General features: G+C 32.4%; 2 protein-coding genes across 2 annotated transcripts; one reads left to right on the top strand and one right to left on the bottom strand.

Annotated features, from left to right (window-relative positions):
• The first annotated feature begins 2,756 nt into the window (after window positions 1-2,756).
• On the top strand, window positions 2,757-5,043 carry LOC101512965 (uncharacterized). Its single transcript, XM_004503951.4, has 2 exons — window positions 2,757-3,200; window positions 3,660-5,043. Exons 1-2 carry the CDS (start codon window positions 2,928-2,930, stop codon window positions 4,968-4,970), a joined length of 1,584 nt encoding a protein of 527 aa, XP_004504008.1. The 5' UTR covers window positions 2,757-2,927; the 3' UTR covers window positions 4,971-5,043.
• Window positions 5,044-5,496: 453 nt separating this feature from the next.
• LOC101512656 (RNA cytidine acetyltransferase 1) lies at window positions 5,497-18,625 on the bottom strand. Its single transcript, XM_073370061.1, has 27 exons — window positions 18,483-18,625; window positions 18,154-18,262; window positions 17,934-18,025; window positions 17,350-17,521; window positions 17,128-17,250; window positions 14,700-14,873; window positions 13,722-13,832; window positions 13,491-13,624; window positions 13,309-13,402; window positions 12,260-12,358; window positions 11,984-12,120; window positions 11,754-11,845; window positions 10,869-11,007; window positions 10,696-10,783; window positions 10,507-10,606; window positions 10,098-10,150; window positions 9,741-9,917; window positions 9,615-9,652; window positions 9,303-9,396; window positions 8,669-8,848; window positions 8,471-8,579; window positions 8,309-8,378; window positions 7,664-7,817; window positions 7,056-7,184; window positions 6,555-6,680; window positions 6,293-6,358; window positions 5,497-6,175 (listed from the first exon to the last, which is right to left on the bottom strand). Exons 2-27 carry the CDS (start codon window positions 18,256-18,258, stop codon window positions 5,906-5,908), a joined length of 3,126 nt encoding a protein of 1,041 aa, XP_073226162.1. The 5' UTR covers window positions 18,259-18,262; window positions 18,483-18,625; the 3' UTR covers window positions 5,497-5,905.
• Between the last annotated feature and the right edge of the window lie 998 nt (window positions 18,626-19,623).

Raw genomic sequence — 19,623 nt, 5'->3', positions numbered from 1 at the left:
GAAAAGTTTTTTCTTATTAAAATTCATTAAAAAATTTATCAAAATCTCCATAAAATTCATTTTTGAAAAAAATCTATTGAAATTTGAAATATTTTGAATAAAATAAGACTTTTTGTAAGTTGTAAAAAGTATTGATTGAATATCACTAGATTTCTACGTCTTCTTTAAAAAATCTAAACAAATCTTAATTGCATATTTTAAGACTTTTCAATTAAAAAAAAAAACTTTTAAAATTCTTTCAAATTCTTATTCAATACATCAGGTTTAAATCTTTGATCTTCAATCAACTATAAATATAAGATTCTTTATTTCCACACGAGACAAATATTTTTCATTAGACAATTAGTTAAAATGTGTTGAATCAATTAATGAAATTAGAAATATGTATTTAATTAGTATTATGTCATTGAATTATCTTTTAGATACAATTTTGAAAACAATTATAATACATAAATTTTAATTTAATGTATAAAATATACATGAGACAAATATTTTTTATTAGTATCTTGGTTAAAATATAATCTTGGTTAAAATATAGTCTTTTGTGGATTAAAATATAGTTTTTTGTAGAGACAAATAGTTCATTTTAAAAACCAAACAAATATTTGTAAGTGATTTGTTAAAAGATGACATTTCACAAATCAATCAATTAAAAGATAAAATATATATCTTATTATTATTGTGTCTCTTGAATGTCTTCTACTTAAAAATTTGAAGAATCGTATAAACTATTAATTATAATTTTATGTATAAATCATACACATGATAAAATATTTGTCACTTGTCAATGAGTTAAAATATTGTCTTTCAAGAATAAAAAATATGTACTTTTTTTATAAGTTAAAAATATATTAAAATAAAGAAGAAGAAGAAGAAGAAAATATGGGGTGACATAGACCTAACCTAAGGAAAAAAAAAAAAGAAAATCAATACAAACTTAGAAAAGGTATTTTCTAAACATTTGTGTGTTATAACATTTTCAAATTTTCTTTTTAGAGTTTGGGCCTACTTTATTGAAAGCCTTGTAATGACAAAGATCAACCGTATCGTCATCATCATTCTAGTCGTAAAATTGAGAAGAATTGAAATTAAGAAAAAAATAGAAGAAAACATAATGTTTTTAAAATGGAGAATAATTAATTGTTTTTAGAGAATATTTTCCGTATTATATATTTTATATAAGTTTTTAACATTAACTGTCAAAATAAAATTATAACTTTCTTAATTACTTCTAAGTGTTTTCTGACTTGCCTAATTAACTACAAATCACTTTTAATTACATTCAAACAAGATACTCTTATCTTAAGCAACATTTGAATTACAAAACATTACATCAAGGGTTTGACAAACTTCAACATAAACTTTCCCTCAGGTCTAATCTACTAGTAAGTTCGTTCTGACCTAATGCAACTATCTAAAGAACAATTATATTCATATTAGAAATTACATTAATCTCTTTTTTCTCTCATTGATTTCTATCAACTTTGGTGACTGTTGGCTAAATATTTGATACAATAGCAGTTTCTTTGGCATCCTCTAAATGACTAAATCCTACTAGAGGACTTAGTGGTATACACATCGTTAGCTGGTTGCATTGTGATTACTGCAAGCTACCAAAGACCTCATAAATAATTTTATTAGAAGATCCATAAATTACCAACGTTTTTGAATCAAATGTGTTGTTCACTTCTTAAACATTCTAACTCAACCTTAAAATCAACGATCTCTTTAAAGTTCTGATTTGAATATTTATTAATAAAGTCTAAAAAAAGATTATAATTGCAGTACTCATTGACTTTGTTACCTTTTAAACTAAAATTTAAATTTCATCAAAGACAATTATAATCATTAGTATCACTTTAATTATTAATAACCTACTACTCATAAAAAAATTAAAAAAACATTTTTGAATATTTTCCTTATGTAAAAAAATTATTTGAATAATTTTTCTTAAACTTTGCTAATATTTTATAATAAACCTTTAAACACTTCAACTTTAAATCTACACGTATGGTATCCAACAACACACCATCCATGCAAAAGCACAAATAAAATATTTTGTAAAAGCACAAAATAAAATATTTTGTTAGATTGAGTACAAAATTGATGAGTTATTAAGTTGTGTGGAAGATGATGTACAACGGTTATCTGTACTCAACTATATAAAAAGTTAAATACATGGTTTTTGTGTAATTTTTTCTTTCAGGTTCATAATACGTTTAAACTATTTTAGTAAAAATGAAATCATTGAATTTTTTAAACAATAATAATATTTAAAAATCTTCAATTTTCCAATATTTTATTTATTTATTTATTTATTTTTTCACATTACAACATATTATCAATATATCACATCTATTGTATTATATTTTTTTTTTATTTCTCTCTTCTAAGGTTTACAGAAGATATATAGATGTTTAAAAATAAATTTTCTTTTACAAATATCTCTAAATTCATATAAAAAAATGCCAAAATTTAATATATATTTTTTTCTTTTCCTAATAATTGTTTCTTAGATTTTAGTATAATCTCCTAAACATCTCATACATTTCTTTTTCTTTTTTACTTTCAATAATAGTTTATAATGCTATATATAAATAATTAATTTGAAATGTCAACGTACTTGTGATGTGGGTGATACATTTGAATTATATTATTGTTTAAAAGAAAATTACTTATATATGATAAAATAACTTATTTTTTTAGTAAAAAAATATAAAATTTTGTATCTCTACTAATCACTACTTCTATCCATAAAAGCCAACAGACGCAAACTTACAGCCACTAGAAATAATAATAGCAGTGTCGAGAAGTTTGTGGAGTTAGGAAGAAGGAAGAAGGAAGGAACCGGTAACTATGGCAACGGTTAATTAGTTAGTGTTACAATACATCTTTTCTTTGTTCGTTTTTTGATGTTATTGTAAATTATGATCTCTTCCGAGCAACTGCGTACCCTGACACCTGTCGCCGTCGTTAAAACATTCGGCTTTCAGCTCAACACTTTCTATCGAACCTCTCTCCCTTTTCCTTTTTCACTCTCTTTTTCCTCACCACGCCTTCATCTTTGCTTTCCCCCATCCACAACCGTCGACTCCTCCGTCATCACGGATGAGCCGCCGGTGAGGTTGTTGGCTATAGTTGGCCATGGAGCTATCAGCCCTCTCAAGTCTGCAACTTGGGAGCAAGTCATGCTTCACACAGTTCAGTATTCTCTACTCTCTTCCACTCATTTTCATTTTGTCTTTGATATTTTTGTTAATTAAATTAAACACTTATTGATTTATGCTTGTCATATAAGTAAGTGTTTATGTCTAAGTTAATTCTATAATTAAAGGTAGAATATAGTTACACTACTTTCATAAATATGTAATTCTATGCTTACATATGAGTAAATGCCTAGCTTTGATTAACTTCTAGCCTAAGGGAGCTTCTCAACTAAAATAAGCATTTGACTCTTCATGGAGAAGTTATATGAGAGAGCTTTTGAAAAATGTGAGATTCAAAAACTAATTTCAACTTATGTGAAAAGCTATTATTTCAAAGGCTGTTTGATAGTATTGCTAAATATTTCTTATAAGTGCTTATTGAGAAGTTTATCCAAAATGTCTCATTAACAGTGTGATGGATTTTTCTATTTGCTCCTTGTCATTTTTTACCAGGCTAAAAGATTGAAATGGGTTGATGAAGGGTATGAACTTCTTGTATTTAATGACGAGTGCCTTAAATCTAATGGACAAATGGCAATGAGACTCGAGAAAGAGTTACGGAACGTCGATATATTGGTGATTGTCGCTGTTACAAACAAAGAGTCAGTTAACTGGATTAAAATCAACAGCAAAAGTATTGAAAATGTAATATGTTTTGACTCGTCACCTGATTTGAAGAACAAATTAGGAGGCTATGATATTCACAATGAAGTGAGAGGAAGTATATTTGGAAAAATATTTGGGAATTCCAAGTTAGATGAAACCAAAGACTCATATGAAGTAGTGCAAACTGTTTCTGAAGCATGGGATCGAAATAGTTCTGACGATATACGGTTTTGTTTGCTATTATTAATCAATGCTTATATAAGGCCAGTTCCTGTATTGAAGAACTTGAGAGCAAAGGGTTTTTCAACCTTAAACTGTATGTTGAGGAACTGCGGCCGGCAGGTACTTAATTGCTTGTTGGATCCTAATTGTAGAAAAGCTCTTCAATGCTTAAATAAGTGTAGTCCTGTTGATCAAGTATGTAATTATCGATGTATTGCTTCGTACGAAAGCGCAAATCTAGAAGCCTTTTCGCTTTGCGTGTTACAGAAAAACAATTGTCTTGAGTTGGAAGCAAAAGTCCCTACCAAACCATATGTGCCTCCAATGGTTGAATTTCGGGGACAGATTTTAAGTCATGCAATTGCGGAAGATTTGTTTGTTGGTTGGTTAGGGAGTTTGCAATGGAGCTGGCGTGTCGTAGCGGGGCAAAATCCTGCGTATGATCAATTCCCTTGCCAATATCAGCTATTCTACAGAGGAAAAGCAAAAGGGTCATTTTGGTATGAACCTGTTTTTCAGGTAAAAACATTTGAAGGTGAAATGGTATGGAGGAGGAGAAAATATAGGGTTAAGAGAGGTAAGATATATGGCACATTCAATTTCAGTGTATTAGATAATGGAGTTGTTTCAAATGAGTTTTGGACAATTGTGGATGTAGCTGATGATCTTAGTTGGGGTTTGTTTCACTATCATGGAGCTGCTAGAGCTGCAGGGCAGTCTTATACTGGAGCAGTACTTGTTAGTCCAGATGGAGCATTTCCAAATGAAAGAGAGAGGACAAAAATAGTTGCTGCACTAGAGAAATGTGAAATCAAGGAGTGGGAGCTACATAATGTTGACAATTGTTCATGCGTTGGTCCTCCCTTGGGAACACCAGAGGGATCAAGATTACACGATATAGTTCAAGTTGATGATCCAAATTGGTTGCATGTTTGAAACTCTCATTCTGGCTATTTGTGGCATATCTTCTGATGTGATATTCAATGCAATAATTTGCTTTTTTGCTGCTTATTGTTCCATAAATTACTTAGTAGCAATCACATTTTTATGGGAGCACATAATCGAATCATGTATATTCCAATTCTACGATATATGTTGAAATGTGGCCTGCAGATTGGATTCAGGAGAAAATGATTATGTGAATCGAACATGTTCAAGCACCAATTACTTTATTTTACGGCTTTAAAGCACCAATTACCATTTTATAATTTGTTTATATAAAGGGATCGATATTAAATTGGTGTGTGCACGCAGCATTGAAAACTTATGGAGTGTTAATAATACAGATTACATCCATTTAAATCTGCTTTGTCTTATCTTCAATAATAATCGTTCAATCAACTATGGTGCGCACCCGATATGTTGAGGGATTGAACATTAGTGCTTTTCTCATAACCATAAAACTGTCAGATCAAATTTGTTTCTCAAGACATTTTCTTGGAAATAATACATAACATTAACATAGTGCCTCCATCAATAGGAGAGAACAAAAAACTTGGAATTGCATCACCACTCTACAGATTGTGTTCTTGCACTAAGTCGTACAAAAGGGTAAAATGATACATGGTCAGATTAAATATTAATGCAGTATTGCTGTCCACTAATTTCCTTAAAAAGATGAAAGAAAAAATTTCAAGTATAGCCGCAGTACAGAATCCTGTACTTCAAATTAATAAAAATTATTTCACTCAGCCATCAAGACCAAGACCAAGACAGGGAGATCTAATAGCATCTGCTCTTGTAAGACTTTCTTCCCTGTTTCTTCAATTTGGACATATACTTTGCTCGATATCTCTGCTGTTCTGACTCCTACGCAGGACCAACAATCCCTGAAATCGCCATGGCTAGTTCTGCAATAGTTCTTTTCTCATTTAAGATCTGTTTCTTTTTTCCTTTTTATTACTTGATTTATGACTGTGATTGTCCATACGCCGCTTTTTGTCACTCTTACTATGACTTCCCTTCTCCTTTTCAGCCTTGATTACAGTCCTATTTGATTTCATACTGATAAGACCACCTGTGGGTATTTTTCCACCATTATTTTGCAAAACACTGTCTAAGCCAGATTCTCCGTCTTCAATGGCATACCTCTGGAGCAATTCTGGAGCTAAGAGTGCTTCTGATTTTGACTTCATATCGTCCTATCCAGTAATAATCATTTAAGGTAAGAGCTACTAAAAACTGAATGTAGAAACAAGCAAGGATGTGGATTATCTTAGGATCTTCAAAAAAATAAAGCAAAAGATGGAAGTACATACCTCAACTTGTTTAGCTCCACTTTTGAGGTCTTCATCCACAGAAACACTATGAGGTTCCATGACAATCTAGGTACAAAATAGAAGAAAACCGAGAGAAAGAGGCTCAAGATTAGTGAAGGATTAAAATGGAAGCTGCAAAATATTTCAGTCAATTCAGTGAAAACATCAACACATGCATGTGAGGATTTCATTTACAAAACTTACTAGGAATTTCAGTAAAAACATCAAGCCAATACAAACTATTCAGTAACTATTAACTTACTTCTTTCAGTCGTGGCATGGTTGATTCAATCTCCCTGGATTCAAGGCCATATAGATATTTGTAGAACTTCTTCATAGCCTTTATAAATAGAGACAATATTTGTTGCCTTTCCAACTTCATTTGTCCCTAACAAACCAAAGTGCACAAAAGAGAATGTGATTCCATCTTTTTGAAAAGGTACCAACAGAGAAGAAATCAAACAGGATAAATAGTTCTACTTAATGGCAAAAAAAAAAGGTCTACTAAAACCTCTAACATTATTAAACAATGAATTTTCAATTAACTTGTTGATTTAATAGATAATTTGTGTCATGAAGCATTGACCAATGTACGATAACAAATTTCAACAGAATAAAGATTTTCTAAAACATATATCCAGAAATGGGAGTCGGCATTAGGTTGTTCTTTGCCGCTTGTTTGTACGAAAAATTAGGTGCTAACTGCTAAATAATCACATGATTGAGTTACTTCACCTAAAACTGTTTAAGTTAGTGAACTGACCTCAATGTGCGAAATATTCTGATTCTGCAGACCTGTGCAGAGTAACACACAAGCTTGTGCATGTGATAATGTAACTGGAAGCTTTCCTTGGAAGTACAGGTGTGACAGCGCCGGAACTAAATCTAAAATCTGTCACACAAAAAAAAGGTTAACATCATACTTAAAAGCATGCCAAATTGCATATACCAGGTGTTTCAGCATTATGTGATATCAAAGCCATAAACTTTGACGCACTTATTACATTGCAACTACAGCGATATGTATAGAGTGCATAACGTCCGATACTACATAATGCCAACATCCTGAACCATTTTTTAAGGCCACTTAAAAAAATTAAGACATTGATGCTAATGCACGTGAAGCAAACTCAAGGGAACGTTAATTTGTGTCTGGCAATTGCAGTTAGTCCAATGAAAGTTTATAACACAAATTTAAGATATATACTTCAGCAAAAGCAAACAACAGTGCAAAATTAGTTCATGAAGCATATGGACTTTTCTGTTGGCTAAAAAACAATAGGGTGTTTAGAAGAATGAAATTCTACTTTATAAATTAAAAATGGAATCATCGATTACCAAGAGAGTGAGAGCTGTCATTTGAGATCTTACCAGATGAAAGTCAGCAAGATTGTCAACATAAGCCTCTAGTCGCTTCATATCATGTGGTGATAAATATTCTTTAACTGATCCCAAAAATTTGCCAGCAGTTTTCTTCATAGGCTCTTGCTCTTGCTCCGTAAAATTGATTTTTGGGTCTATGATGCTGAATACATTATCAAATTAAAAGGCACTTTGATTAAATGAAGAATGCAGATCCTACAGAATTCCATATCTAATTCTAATTAATGAATACTGGATAAGATTTATGCAATAGATGTGGAATTTTATGGAAGGATAAAGCATCAATGTAACTTGCTTATAATTTCTAAGACCAAAAAATGGGCAAATTAATGGTAGTTGCAGCATCTTGAAAAAGCCAATCCTTCCATTTCATGCACATGTTCTATTAATATTATATTATTCTGCAAGATATCGAAAAGGAAATTATACTTTAACCAAAATCAAAAGAGAAAGGTAATTGTGTTTAGTTAAAGGAAAAAATAAGTTAAGGTCATGGAACTTTTTTTGTCCTCTAACAATACTTATATCAAAAAAGATTGGACTAATTTTACAGCATGATCTAATTGTTAATAACTGTAAGCCCCTAGAATTCATGGAATTTCAAAATGACCACGTCAAGTTCCAAATACTAACCTCATAGCAAGCTTGTATTCCATGCCACGAAAAGTGGATGCCAGAAGTTTCGCAAATCTTTGCCTAAAATCTACAAATAGCAAACTAAATCATCAGAATTTAAGAATACAAATCATGAATATAGAACATAGAAATCATAAGGGCAAAGGAGGAGGAACCCACCCTGGTAAAATGGACCAAAAAAACCCCACTGATTTGATCCATCAACTTCAATTTCATCATTACTCAAGGGTTTCAGGACCATGCATGAATGCTCACCAGTCACATTATTCTATCATGTCGAAGAAACAATGTCACTTAATTGGTAATCAAAAACTCATTACCATACTCTACTTGGTTAAGAAAAATATAAAGCTTAACTGGAATCTGGCCAATGTAGAAAGGAGCAAATTTATGCTTCCTCCAAAAGCGAAAAAGGTCCAAGGTTAGGCCAAAGGAGACACCAATATAATGAAGCTTCTCCGGGCGCCTTTCACGCAGATGTACTAGCAAATGAGGAAGATCTGTTCTAGGTTTTATGTTTTCTTCGAGTAGTGAAACCTGAATTCATAGTAGTATCATAAAAAAGGAAAAGTGTATGTTGGAAAGACAAAAATAAAGTGAGATACTTAAAATCGCAGATAACTACAAATCAAATATAGCTCCACCGCAAGAGTAACAGACAATGGATTCAGTTCAATGAGCCACTTCAGTTAAACCTGCCTAAGCAGTGGGTCAGGTTGCCAAAATAAGTCACCAAAGACAGGGTTATTTTAATCTGACACTTAAGTTTGTGTTTTTTACCCTACAAAGCCTCTAAGGCTTTTATCAGCGCCCTCCTCTCCCACTACCTGCATTCACCTTTGTTCTTGCAGCATTATATATCCTAAAAAGGTCCTGCCATGTGTCTCTAAATATAAACAATGAATAACTGCTATAAAGCATTGCCCTTACACAATATTATCTCAAAATTATGAAATGCTCTCTTTACTAATTGAATTGAAGTAAAACATACCTTCTCTGCAGCTTCTGTAACCCTAACTTGTGGAGTGTGCTCTTTATCTTCAACATCATTCTCGGAGATAGGCGTAAGTTGTCCTTCATAATAACTGCAGACAGTATGTAGTAAGTGATTTATGCATGATGTTCTACTTAACATTTGGACATATTTAAAGACCATGAGCCAACTAATATTGACAGCAAAACAAATAAATGACAAATTAAAAAAGTTTGAGGAACACTCAGTGCTCATGGAATGAACATCTTGAGTAACAGAAAAGGTAAAGTGAACATCACAAAGTACATGGGAAATCATGCATGCACTCACCGTGTTAAAAGCTCAACTGCTTGAGAACCATATCCCAGCTGAAATAAATGAAAGAAGATAAGAGTCATGTTACAACTTTAAAAGAATCTGGTTCAACAAAACCATATGCCAAAATACGGAAGTTACCCTCATTGCGCTAGGGTGTGTAGCAATGCGTACAATGCGAGCGCCTGAAAGTGAAGGAAAAACTGTATCTCGAAATTGCTCACAGAATTTCCATGGTATTTGATCTCCAAAAGGTTGATGGCCATGGCTTAAACTTTGGATAGCTGACTGACGAGATATCTGCCCCTCAAGGCAAACCTGTAAATAGAAATATGGAGTGTGGGAAGTCACAACAAAAAGACAAGCATGATAAACAGAAAATGGGGTTTCTGTAATCGATGATTTAAAAAAAAACATTTCCTTCAACCAAAAAAAACCCTTGGGTTACAACCCAGTGCCATGGGAGTTATTTAATCTAATGCCAAAGATGCACCATACCTGGATGACACACAAAATATCAGGAAGTTGATTCTTTGATTCGTCCACAGGTCCTGTCATACAAAATACTCTTATGTCTAATTCATGTCCTGTAAATTTAAACAGTGAACAAAAAAATACTCCCTCCATCTCATTATAAGTGCAATTTTTCTCTGTTTCAAATTATTTGCCATTTTATATTACCAATGAAGCATTAATTACTTATTTCCATTAAAATACTCTAATTTATTGTATCAGAATTCATCTAACTACTCCACTAACTACTATTAATGAAGGTATTTTAGTATATGAAACTCATTTTATCATTAAAATCAACACAACCAATCATTTTCTTAAGAATTGTGCACTACTCAAATGACACTTATAATGAGACGGAGGGAGTAATAATTAGAAAGAAAACCAAGCATACCAAGTAGCACAAATAAGTGGTGAGCTGGAGCATCTGCCATCAGTTGCAAATCATTTGGAGAATTTTTGTAATGTGATGCAACATATAAGGCCATCATTCGCTGCAAGTAAAAATATTTATTATGGCATTTAAACATCTGAAAATATTAGTCACAACCCATCCAACATCATTTAATGAATCTGGTTATACCTGCAAAAATAATTCACTATCCCTGTGATAGGAAAAGAGAGTATCCCGATTAACATAGTATAAATCACACTCACTGGCTGGAGGTAACCTGATTTCAGAATAAAAGAACCGTAAATGAGGATCGAAAAAAGGTCTTAACTTTTAAAGAATTGTGAAATAAGCTTTGCTTTAACCTGCTAATATTAGGGATGGCATTTGAAACATCTAAGCAAAGTAATGTGTTAAGCCAGCTTTCAATGGGATCCCCAGAAGCATATCTGATGGACTCACTTAGTTCTATTTTCTTAAACAGACGACCTGAAAGATTAAAAACTAGCTAGCATTAGCAATAACAGCTTGAATAACTTTAGACTATATTAAATCTTAATTGTCTGATTCAGATAAGATTTATTTTCTGTTTTATCTCTTGTCCTTTGTTTGGTATTTCTGTTTCCGAGTTGTAGTAGATTGCTTATTATTTTTCTAACCAACTCTGCCTATATATTCCATCCTTGTATACTCTCTAATGCACCAGAAATATTAGTAACACTTACTACCAAAAAATACCAAACTCTATATTTTATTACAATCAAACCATGGATCATTGAAAAGCAAATAAATTAATAATTCCCTCAGACTGTATTTCAATTCCGAAAAGTGCATGACATGGTACTGTAATTATTTAAATTGAATTTTAGAAGTCAAAAGCATTGTACCGGTGCCCTCTGGGCTCTTTGCAGATATATGGCTTTGCTCTTGCAGTTGCTGCACAAGTTTTAGTGATAACGAGCGTCCAGTTCCTTCATAACTTTGCAAGAGCAAAATGAACAAATTGATACATTAAACTTGACCTAAGAGGAACGAAAGGGGTAATCAAAAGAATTGATAATTTATCACTAAAAATTGATATATATAGAAGGAGGTTTCGTCAAAGGCAAACACTATCCATACCCATTAACAGTAGAAGACAAGAAGACCAAATATTGGCCAAGCAAATACTTCACCATAGGTAGTGGAATAGCAGCTGCTTCATCAATAACCAACAATTCAACTTGTGAAAGCAGTCAAAAGCATTGTACCGGTGCCCTCTGGGCTCTTTGCAGATATATGGCTTTGCTCTTGCAGTTGCTGCACAAGTTTTAGTGATAACGAGCGTCCAGTTCCTTCATAACTTTGCAAGAGCAAAATGAACAAATTGATACATTAAACTTGACTTAAGAGGAATGAAAGGGATAATCAAAAGAATTGATGATTTATCACTAAAAATTGAAATATAGAAGGTTTCGCCAAAGGCAAACACTATCCATACCCATTAACAGTAGAAGACAGGAAGACCAGATATGGGCCAAGCAAAGACTTCACCATAGGTAGTGGAATAGCAGCTGCTTCATCAATAACCAATAATTCAACTTGCGAAAGCTTTTCATTTTCATGTGGCAGTATATACTGAAAGAAATTAGGATGAAAAGCAAGGCCAGAATTAATTTACGATTGATCGTAACCTCACTGCAGTAAGTTTCCTTAATATCATACGACACTTTTTGAGTCATATTCATCAATGAAAAAGTATTACCAATGAACTTACCTGAATGGTCTGTCTGTGGTGCTTGTAAATATTGATCCTTACAGTAGCACTCTTGAACTCAGGAGATGCACTTTTTACCACATCAAAATCATGATGCTCCTGTTCACATTGGAAATGTAGCTCTATTAGACAAACACCGTTCAACTTTTTACATACGAACAGACCAAAAGGCCTTTAGAAAAGTTCTATTTTAATATACTCATTACCCAATAAATGAGGCAAAAAAGAGACTATAAAAAGACCCAAACCCAATAACATGCACTCAATAACCCGTATCTCAATGATCATCGAAGTAAAAAGTTACCAAACTTGATATTCCTAGGACAGTGCCCTAGTCTGGAATCTTTTCATTGATTTGCTTATGTATGACAAAAAATTGAATGAGGTAAGCTAACTATATATTTAGCTATGTCATATTTCAATTAAATGGTCCTAGCTACGACCTTGTCTAAAAAGCTATGATTTCTCAGTTGCATAAACTGTATTACTAGAATTTACCACAGCGTACTGAGTACTGAGTCTTCAAAACTTACTTGAACTAATTGAACACTCTTATGATTTTATGGCTTCCATTACTGGTCAAACACATCGATGTTTGATTCGGTTTGCACACTTTCTATTTTTTCTTCTTCTCTATGATGACTCGGTCTCAAGAGAGGAAGATCTCTTGATTACAAGGGGAGTAAAATAATGTGTTATCTAATTCAAACTTTGTCTGGACAACATTAGAACTAGAAATTTTTGCTTAATCATAATCCGTAAGTTGCTAAAACAAATTTTTACCAGATTTCCACCATTGGTAAAAGTTGTATCTTACAACTTCAAGGTTGCAAGCCTAGACACAATAAAATAGTCCAAATATGCACTATATTATGATTTAAATGGGAATGAACCATTTGTCAATCAAATATAAATGCCTGCGATTACTTCAACTCCCATCCATTGCCAATGTTACATTGCTCAGTCGCCATCCTTAGATCTTTTGCAACTAAATGCATCTTAATTAAAGATAAACAGTGATAGCTATCAGTGAGTGAGAGAAGCTTTACCTTGTAGTCAAGTACATCAAGACCTTTGCAAATAAATTCGAACAAGGTTTTCAAATTCTCGGGGCTGGGTGCAGTAACAAAGATATTTGAATACCTACACCAGATAATTTTCAAATAAGGTCCTAAAGAAAGTTGGTGTATCTTTCATGCATGAAGATATTTATGTCTGAAAAGCACAGTACCCCACAGCAATAGCTCCAGCAATTGATAAACCAAGAGCAGCTGATTTCCCACGGCCACGAGCAGCCAACAAGGCAACAGTACCACGAAGGGTCTTGTCCAAAACTGCATCCAGGAATGTTATGACAGCTTTTCCCTATAACAGAAAACATACAAAATTCACTGACATGCACCACATAGAAAAACCAATTTGGCTGACCACAGTAGATGGTGAAAAAGGTAAATAATCCTACCTGGTCCAACGTGCAGCACTTCCGAATCAGTGGTCCAACAGGAAGATCTTCATTTAGTTCTTCTTTAAGTTTCTTCAGCTCCTGAGCTGCTTCTGAGAGTCCCTCTGAGTCCTACAGCATTAATTCAGTGACAAACTTAAATAGAATTCCACAAGAATTCGAACAAGGCTGCCAAGAAAGGGAATGGAGAAGAAAAAAAATCCTACACTATTAAATAACTGTTTTTGAAAATGTGTTTAATTTAAAAAATTGCAAAGCCATGTACTACAATTAGCCATAGGTTAGGATAGAGTGAGAATTTTACAATCGCGGTTATTAATATTCTAAGACCAACAAATACAAATTAAAAAATAAATAAATGATGCATTATACACAAAATTACAACATAACAAAATAGTAAATAATACTTCAATAAATTCACTGTAATAAAGTTTTTAAAAAATGAGAAAGCACCTAACACTCACAATGAGGAATTATGCACCCGATAAAAAGAACAACGGCAAATATTGAACACTGTTTAGAATTATTGAGAATATATGGTTTGCACCTCAGTGTGCTTTGTAGTACAACCTAAACCTAGTTGTGTGCTAATATAAAAGGGGAGGCTGTGACGTGTAGATCATGCCATAACAGTTCCTCTTTCTACTCTCTCTCTCTAGTATCTTTACAAGTATAACCTTTGCAGTTATCAAACACAATAAGATTATTGTCAAGATTACGGAACATTTATCATACATTAAAAGCACCACAAATAAGAACACCCTCTAGTATCTGATGGGAAAAGGACCTATTTTTACCATGATCTTCAAAAACATCAATCAAGACACATTCTATATTGAAAGCCTTAAGTAGACCAAAAAAGCACAAATAGATTTTCGGTTAGCTTTTAAGATACATGCATAAAGCCCAACATCATATGAAACAAAGAGAAAAGATAAAAAGGAAAGGAAGAAATAGGTAAAGATGTAACGAGGATACCTCTTCAACAGGAACTGAGGTAATAGACCTTATGTGAGATGAAATTGGTAATACATTCAGCTCATCGTCCATGACGACACATGCCTTACAGGAGGCAAGTGATAGTAAGAAGCGTTCATTAAAGCGCCCAGTAGCCTCAGTGTGGGATTCAGTTCGAAACCTGTCGTGGACATCCTGCAATCGGTGAACCAAGAGAAAGTTGGTTGATATGAATGGGACTTCTAAGAAACTAGTAGCATGGTAGGTAATTGCTTTATAAACTACTTAACCACAGAAATATAAATTTATGGTTTTCAGGCTTGGTATATAGAGTACTAATGGAATGAGAACAATGCAGTCATTTCTGTTGGGGCACTAAACTATTTATAGGGGCCATATCCATTATATAATACAGCTATTTTATTGAAGCGTCAGATCAAATATATAAGGCTATCAATCCATTGTGATTTATAAGTTTAAAACAGTATTAGGTGAGAATCAACTCGACAAAAATGTGAATTTGTTCTAGCTGAGATGTGAACCAAGAGTCAGAAGGAGCTCTTGGTTGCAGTTGCGAACAAATTGTTCTGCATATGAAGAATTTTACGTATGTATTTCTTATGCACAATAGACATGTTTCTGCATGCGATTTTGTGATTTCAAAGGTTGCAATAAATAAAAAGAGGGAAGAGTATAGAGAGAAATACACGAAGGTACTGTACAATATATACTGTTGTTATTTGGCACTCGCATAGTTGCATGGACGTGAAAACAATAATTTTCATGGAGTATCTTCTGTCTCTTGCAGGATAAAGTTTTTTATAGAGCTCGCTGGATTAGCTACAGGCTAATTAGAGGAATTTATGTAAGACATAAATAAAGCCCAGTAACCTATGCTTAGTAGATGTGCCATTCTTATTATAGATTTGGTACTCTTAAGAGATGTCTTATCCTCTTTTTTGTGCTTCTTTCATTTGATTTCCAAATAAATGTTCTTTTTATCTATTTGTATTTTTAGGTTTAGGTGGTTGAAACTAAGATGTCTAAAACAAATAAAAGTAATACCTCTAACGACGACAAGAATTTCATCCAAGTAAGACCGCTAAAACAAGAAAATTAAGGAAATGACTGAATGGTGAAATGAGAATAAAGAACATGAACTCAAGATTCTAAGAGCTACCCAATCCAATGCAAAAAGTGGCACAAAAAAAACCATTACCTGACAAAACAACAATTTAGTGAAGTAAACTCTAATGAGCTAGCAAATCTGTGACTACCTCCTCCCCACCCCCATAAGTTCACAGAAACAGTTCACTGCTATAACATCACAAGCGCGCACATGAGAGATGATTTCTCAGGTGCAACTTTAATAACTTTAATTGCAAATTTAGTTTCCTAACCTAACAATTCTGTTGAACACTTGCATCTACTTATCCATTTCCATTTCACAAATAATACCACGATTACCACCTGGCCACTAGAGAGAAATTCAAAGCAACCGAATTAGAAAGATAAAGCTCCAACCTTTTGAGACCACCAAACCCTGCTTAAACTTCTTCAATCTTGTCAACAGCCAGAGATATACCAGATTAAGACAAATATGTCAAAATGAGACAATGGTCCACCCTCCACCCCCCAAACAGATAAATACCCAACTTCCAATAATCAGGCATCTTAGTAATGTTGTCCAGTTTCAACAAGAGAATCCCAAAATAATTAAGCAGAGATAAAATCCTAAGCGAAACACCCAAAAGTAGAATATTTATATTGATCGTGAATACTTATAAAATCAAATTGGATTTAGGATAACAGATAACTTTGTTATCATTATTCATTTGTCTTTACAACTTCTACATATTTTTCCTTCTACTACATGGTGTAGTTTTTTGGTCCATCAAATATTCTTATGTTAATTGTGAATACTTATAAAATCAAATTATAAAATCATAAAATTATAAAATTATTTTTCCTTCTACTACATGGTGTATATTGATCGTAAATACTTATAAAATCAAATTGGATTTAGGATAACAGATAACTTTATCATTATTCATTTGTCTTTACAACTTCTACATATTTTTCCTTCTACTACATGGTGTATTTTTTTGGTCCATCAAATATTCTTATATCCTAAGGGAAACACCCAAAAAATTACTTATCAGATACATGAGTTACCTCGTGTAATGACAAGTATAGCATTTTATAAAACATACAACAAATTTTAGGAGAAGATTTCTGTCTAATATATAGCGATTCTTATTGACTCCAATAAATGCAATGCAAAAGATGCTAAAATCAAATTCCCAGTGGCAGATGGTTAAAGATAAACATAAGAGGGTGGCACTATACTAATCATAGTCTATGAGAACTCTACTTGTTAACCAAATGAAATATTAACTTTGGCAAAAAATGAGGACTAAAAATACGAATCATGAATCTGCTTTCGTACCATCACCATCGTATACAGTTTGGTCAGCGAGGATAGAGAGCGTAAAAGCAAAACAACCAACCCTCCTCCCTCCACTGTCTCTATTGTTCTTGCAAGGAGATTAGGTGTCAATGCCTCAAAGTCCTAAAAGGAAAAAGAATGGAAAAACCAATTTATCTTAGGGGGGGAGGAAATACACCCTAGAAACAACAATTGATTGAATTAGTATGAAGTGTAAGATACCTGAAGAACACACATCCCAAAGGTGTTGCCGAGAACTTTCTCGGATTCCTTATATAGACAATAAGTCAATCCCCCACTTTCCACAAACAATGAAAATGTATCACCTTTCTCAGGATCCCAAAGACCCCTCTGCATCATTTTCTTAATCTGCTTCGCACGTTTTTGCTTGTGACTGCATACATTCAAAATCATTTGAATCAAATTCAAAGTAAACCCACATCCCTTAAGCAATCCAATGCAAACAGTATATCACAGTTTATTAATGCAACATTAATTCATCAACCAATTATATCCCCATCCCTTATTATAACATTCACTAAGAAAATTCATGGATATATTAAGAAAAGTTGTTGCAACAATAAATTTGTCAAAAAATGTGTTACTTCTCCATAATTACCCTCACAATTATTGATATTATAAAAGAGAGAAAACAAATTTATGTTTCCCGTTTATAAATTAAATAGGGGTATTTTTGTAAATAAATTATGAATGCGTGTGAAATTTTGAAAAGAGTCTTATATAAAGGACACAAGGAAATCTCAGAAGTGAGTTTTATAAGAAGGGTCGAAGGGAGTATAAAGAACCTGCTCAGTTCAAGCTTGTCCTTGTAACACCATAAAACATTTGGCCTGGATTTGATTTGAGCCTTGCTAAGCATGTAATGAAGATTCACAATCTGCACACAACAGAGTCTGAAATTAGCATTCAAACTGCGCCATTCTTAGTTTCTTCCACACAGAATTGAGTTCCAAAAAATCGTTGAAATTATCTTAAAAGAAACAATCACTACGCTAAAAATGATACCTGATCACGGGACTTATCCCCAATAATAACAAACATTGACCTATGTCTTAATTTGACACCATTTTCAATGAGAGTTCTGATTCTTTCATCGACCTTCTTCCTCATTTCTCTGCAACAAAAATTACACAATCATAAGTAACAAACTCACGTGAAATTGAAACTATTATAGTTCCAGTAATTCAAATCCCTTCTTATTTCGTAATTGAATAATTAAATGAATTACATCACAATCGCAAATGATGAAAATAAATCACAAGGAATCGATTCTATAACTTTCTAAAAGATTTACTATTAAATAAACAAAAAGAAAAATGAAGCGATAACGGAACCTGGATTAAATGGAAGTTAACGGCAGAAGAAAGAGGTTTTAGCTTAGGCTGGAGTGTGTTGGTTTGCTTTTGTTATGTTTAGGGTTTATGGAGGGGTTAACGACACGACACATATATACCTGCCCTTCGCTGCCGGTATATGTAGTTTTTAACACGGATTCGCTGGCCCACCGTAAGATAGCGTGTACCGTTTGATTTTAATCCAACGGTTTAAAATAAAGACACATTTATAATTTTAAATACCAAATTTGATAATCAAACGGCTCTCAATATTTAAGTGTGTGATTATGGGTTTGAATCATATCCATGTAGTTATGTATGGATTTTACTTTTTAGAATGGTTCACATCTACCAATTTGAATCATTCATCTTGTCATGTATTTTATTAGACATCAATTTAAAATTAGTTTACATTTACGGTGTTGGTGTTTCTGGTGTGTAATTTTTTTTCTCTTAAACTAATGTGTAAATTATCTGAAAATTCTTTTTGTTTTATAAAAAAATTCAAATTATTAATTTTATACTATTATTAAAAAAAAGTTACAAATGTTATTTCAATTATTTAATATAAAATAGTTATATGATTAAATAAAAAATTAAATAATTTAAATGAAGATAAATTTAAAAAAAATGAAAGGTTCATTATTATTATTATTGTTATTATTATTAATATTATTATTATTATTATTATTAAAGTGATATTAATGGTTATTTTACGACCATTTCAGATGAGATTTAAATTCAATTATTTGAGATTATAGTACAGATAAAAATAGAATAACAAAATGATACATTAAAAATTTGATATAACTTTGTATATAATATAATTAAGTATATATTTATTTAAAAGTAAAGTAGTTTAAATGAATTGTAAAATTGAAAGAAGAAAGTTATCCAAAATTTGGCATCTCCTTAATATATAGCTTTAACTATATTTTTTAAATTGATTTTTTATATGTATTAACTATTAAGGCTCTCTTTAATTTTGTTCAAAAAAAAAAGGCTCTCTCAAATATGTCAAAGAAAATGCTTATAAAAATAGTAACTTATAACTTAGTGAAGATGACTGAATCATATGGTATACGTAAATAGAGATATAAAGATACATAGTTAAAATTGCATACAAATTTTGTATGCAATA

This window comes from Cicer arietinum, chromosome 6 (assembly GCF_000331145.2).
Source record: "Cicer arietinum cultivar CDC Frontier isolate Library 1 chromosome 6, Cicar.CDCFrontier_v2.0, whole genome shotgun sequence".
NCBI lineage: Eukaryota > Viridiplantae > Streptophyta > Magnoliopsida > Fabales > Fabaceae > Cicer > Cicer arietinum.
Note: the sequence above shows the minus strand (reverse complement) of the source record. Positions and strands in the feature narration are given on the sequence as shown.

Bases quoted from the DNA above. Each gene is read 5' to 3' on its own strand.
- LOC101512965 (XM_004503951.4), top strand. From the start codon at position 2,928: ATGATCTCTTCCGAGCAACTGCGTACCCTGACACCTGTCGCCGTCGTT. The intron at 3,201-3,659 runs GTTCAGTATTCT...ATTTTTTACCAG, and splicing joins AGCAAGTCATGCTTCACACA to GCTAAAAGATTGAAATGGGT.
- LOC101512656 (XM_073370061.1), bottom strand. From the start codon at position 18,258: ATGAGGAAGAAGGTCGATGAAAGAATCAGAACTCTCATTGAAAATGGT. The intron at 17,251-17,349 runs GTATCTTACACT...TTTTCCTTTTAG, and splicing joins TTGGGATGTGTGTTCTTCAG to GACTTTGAGGCATTGACACC. The intron at 8,849-9,302 runs GTATGTTTTACT...CTATGAATTCAG, and splicing joins TTACAGAAGCTGCAGAGAAG to GTTTCACTACTCGAAGAAAA.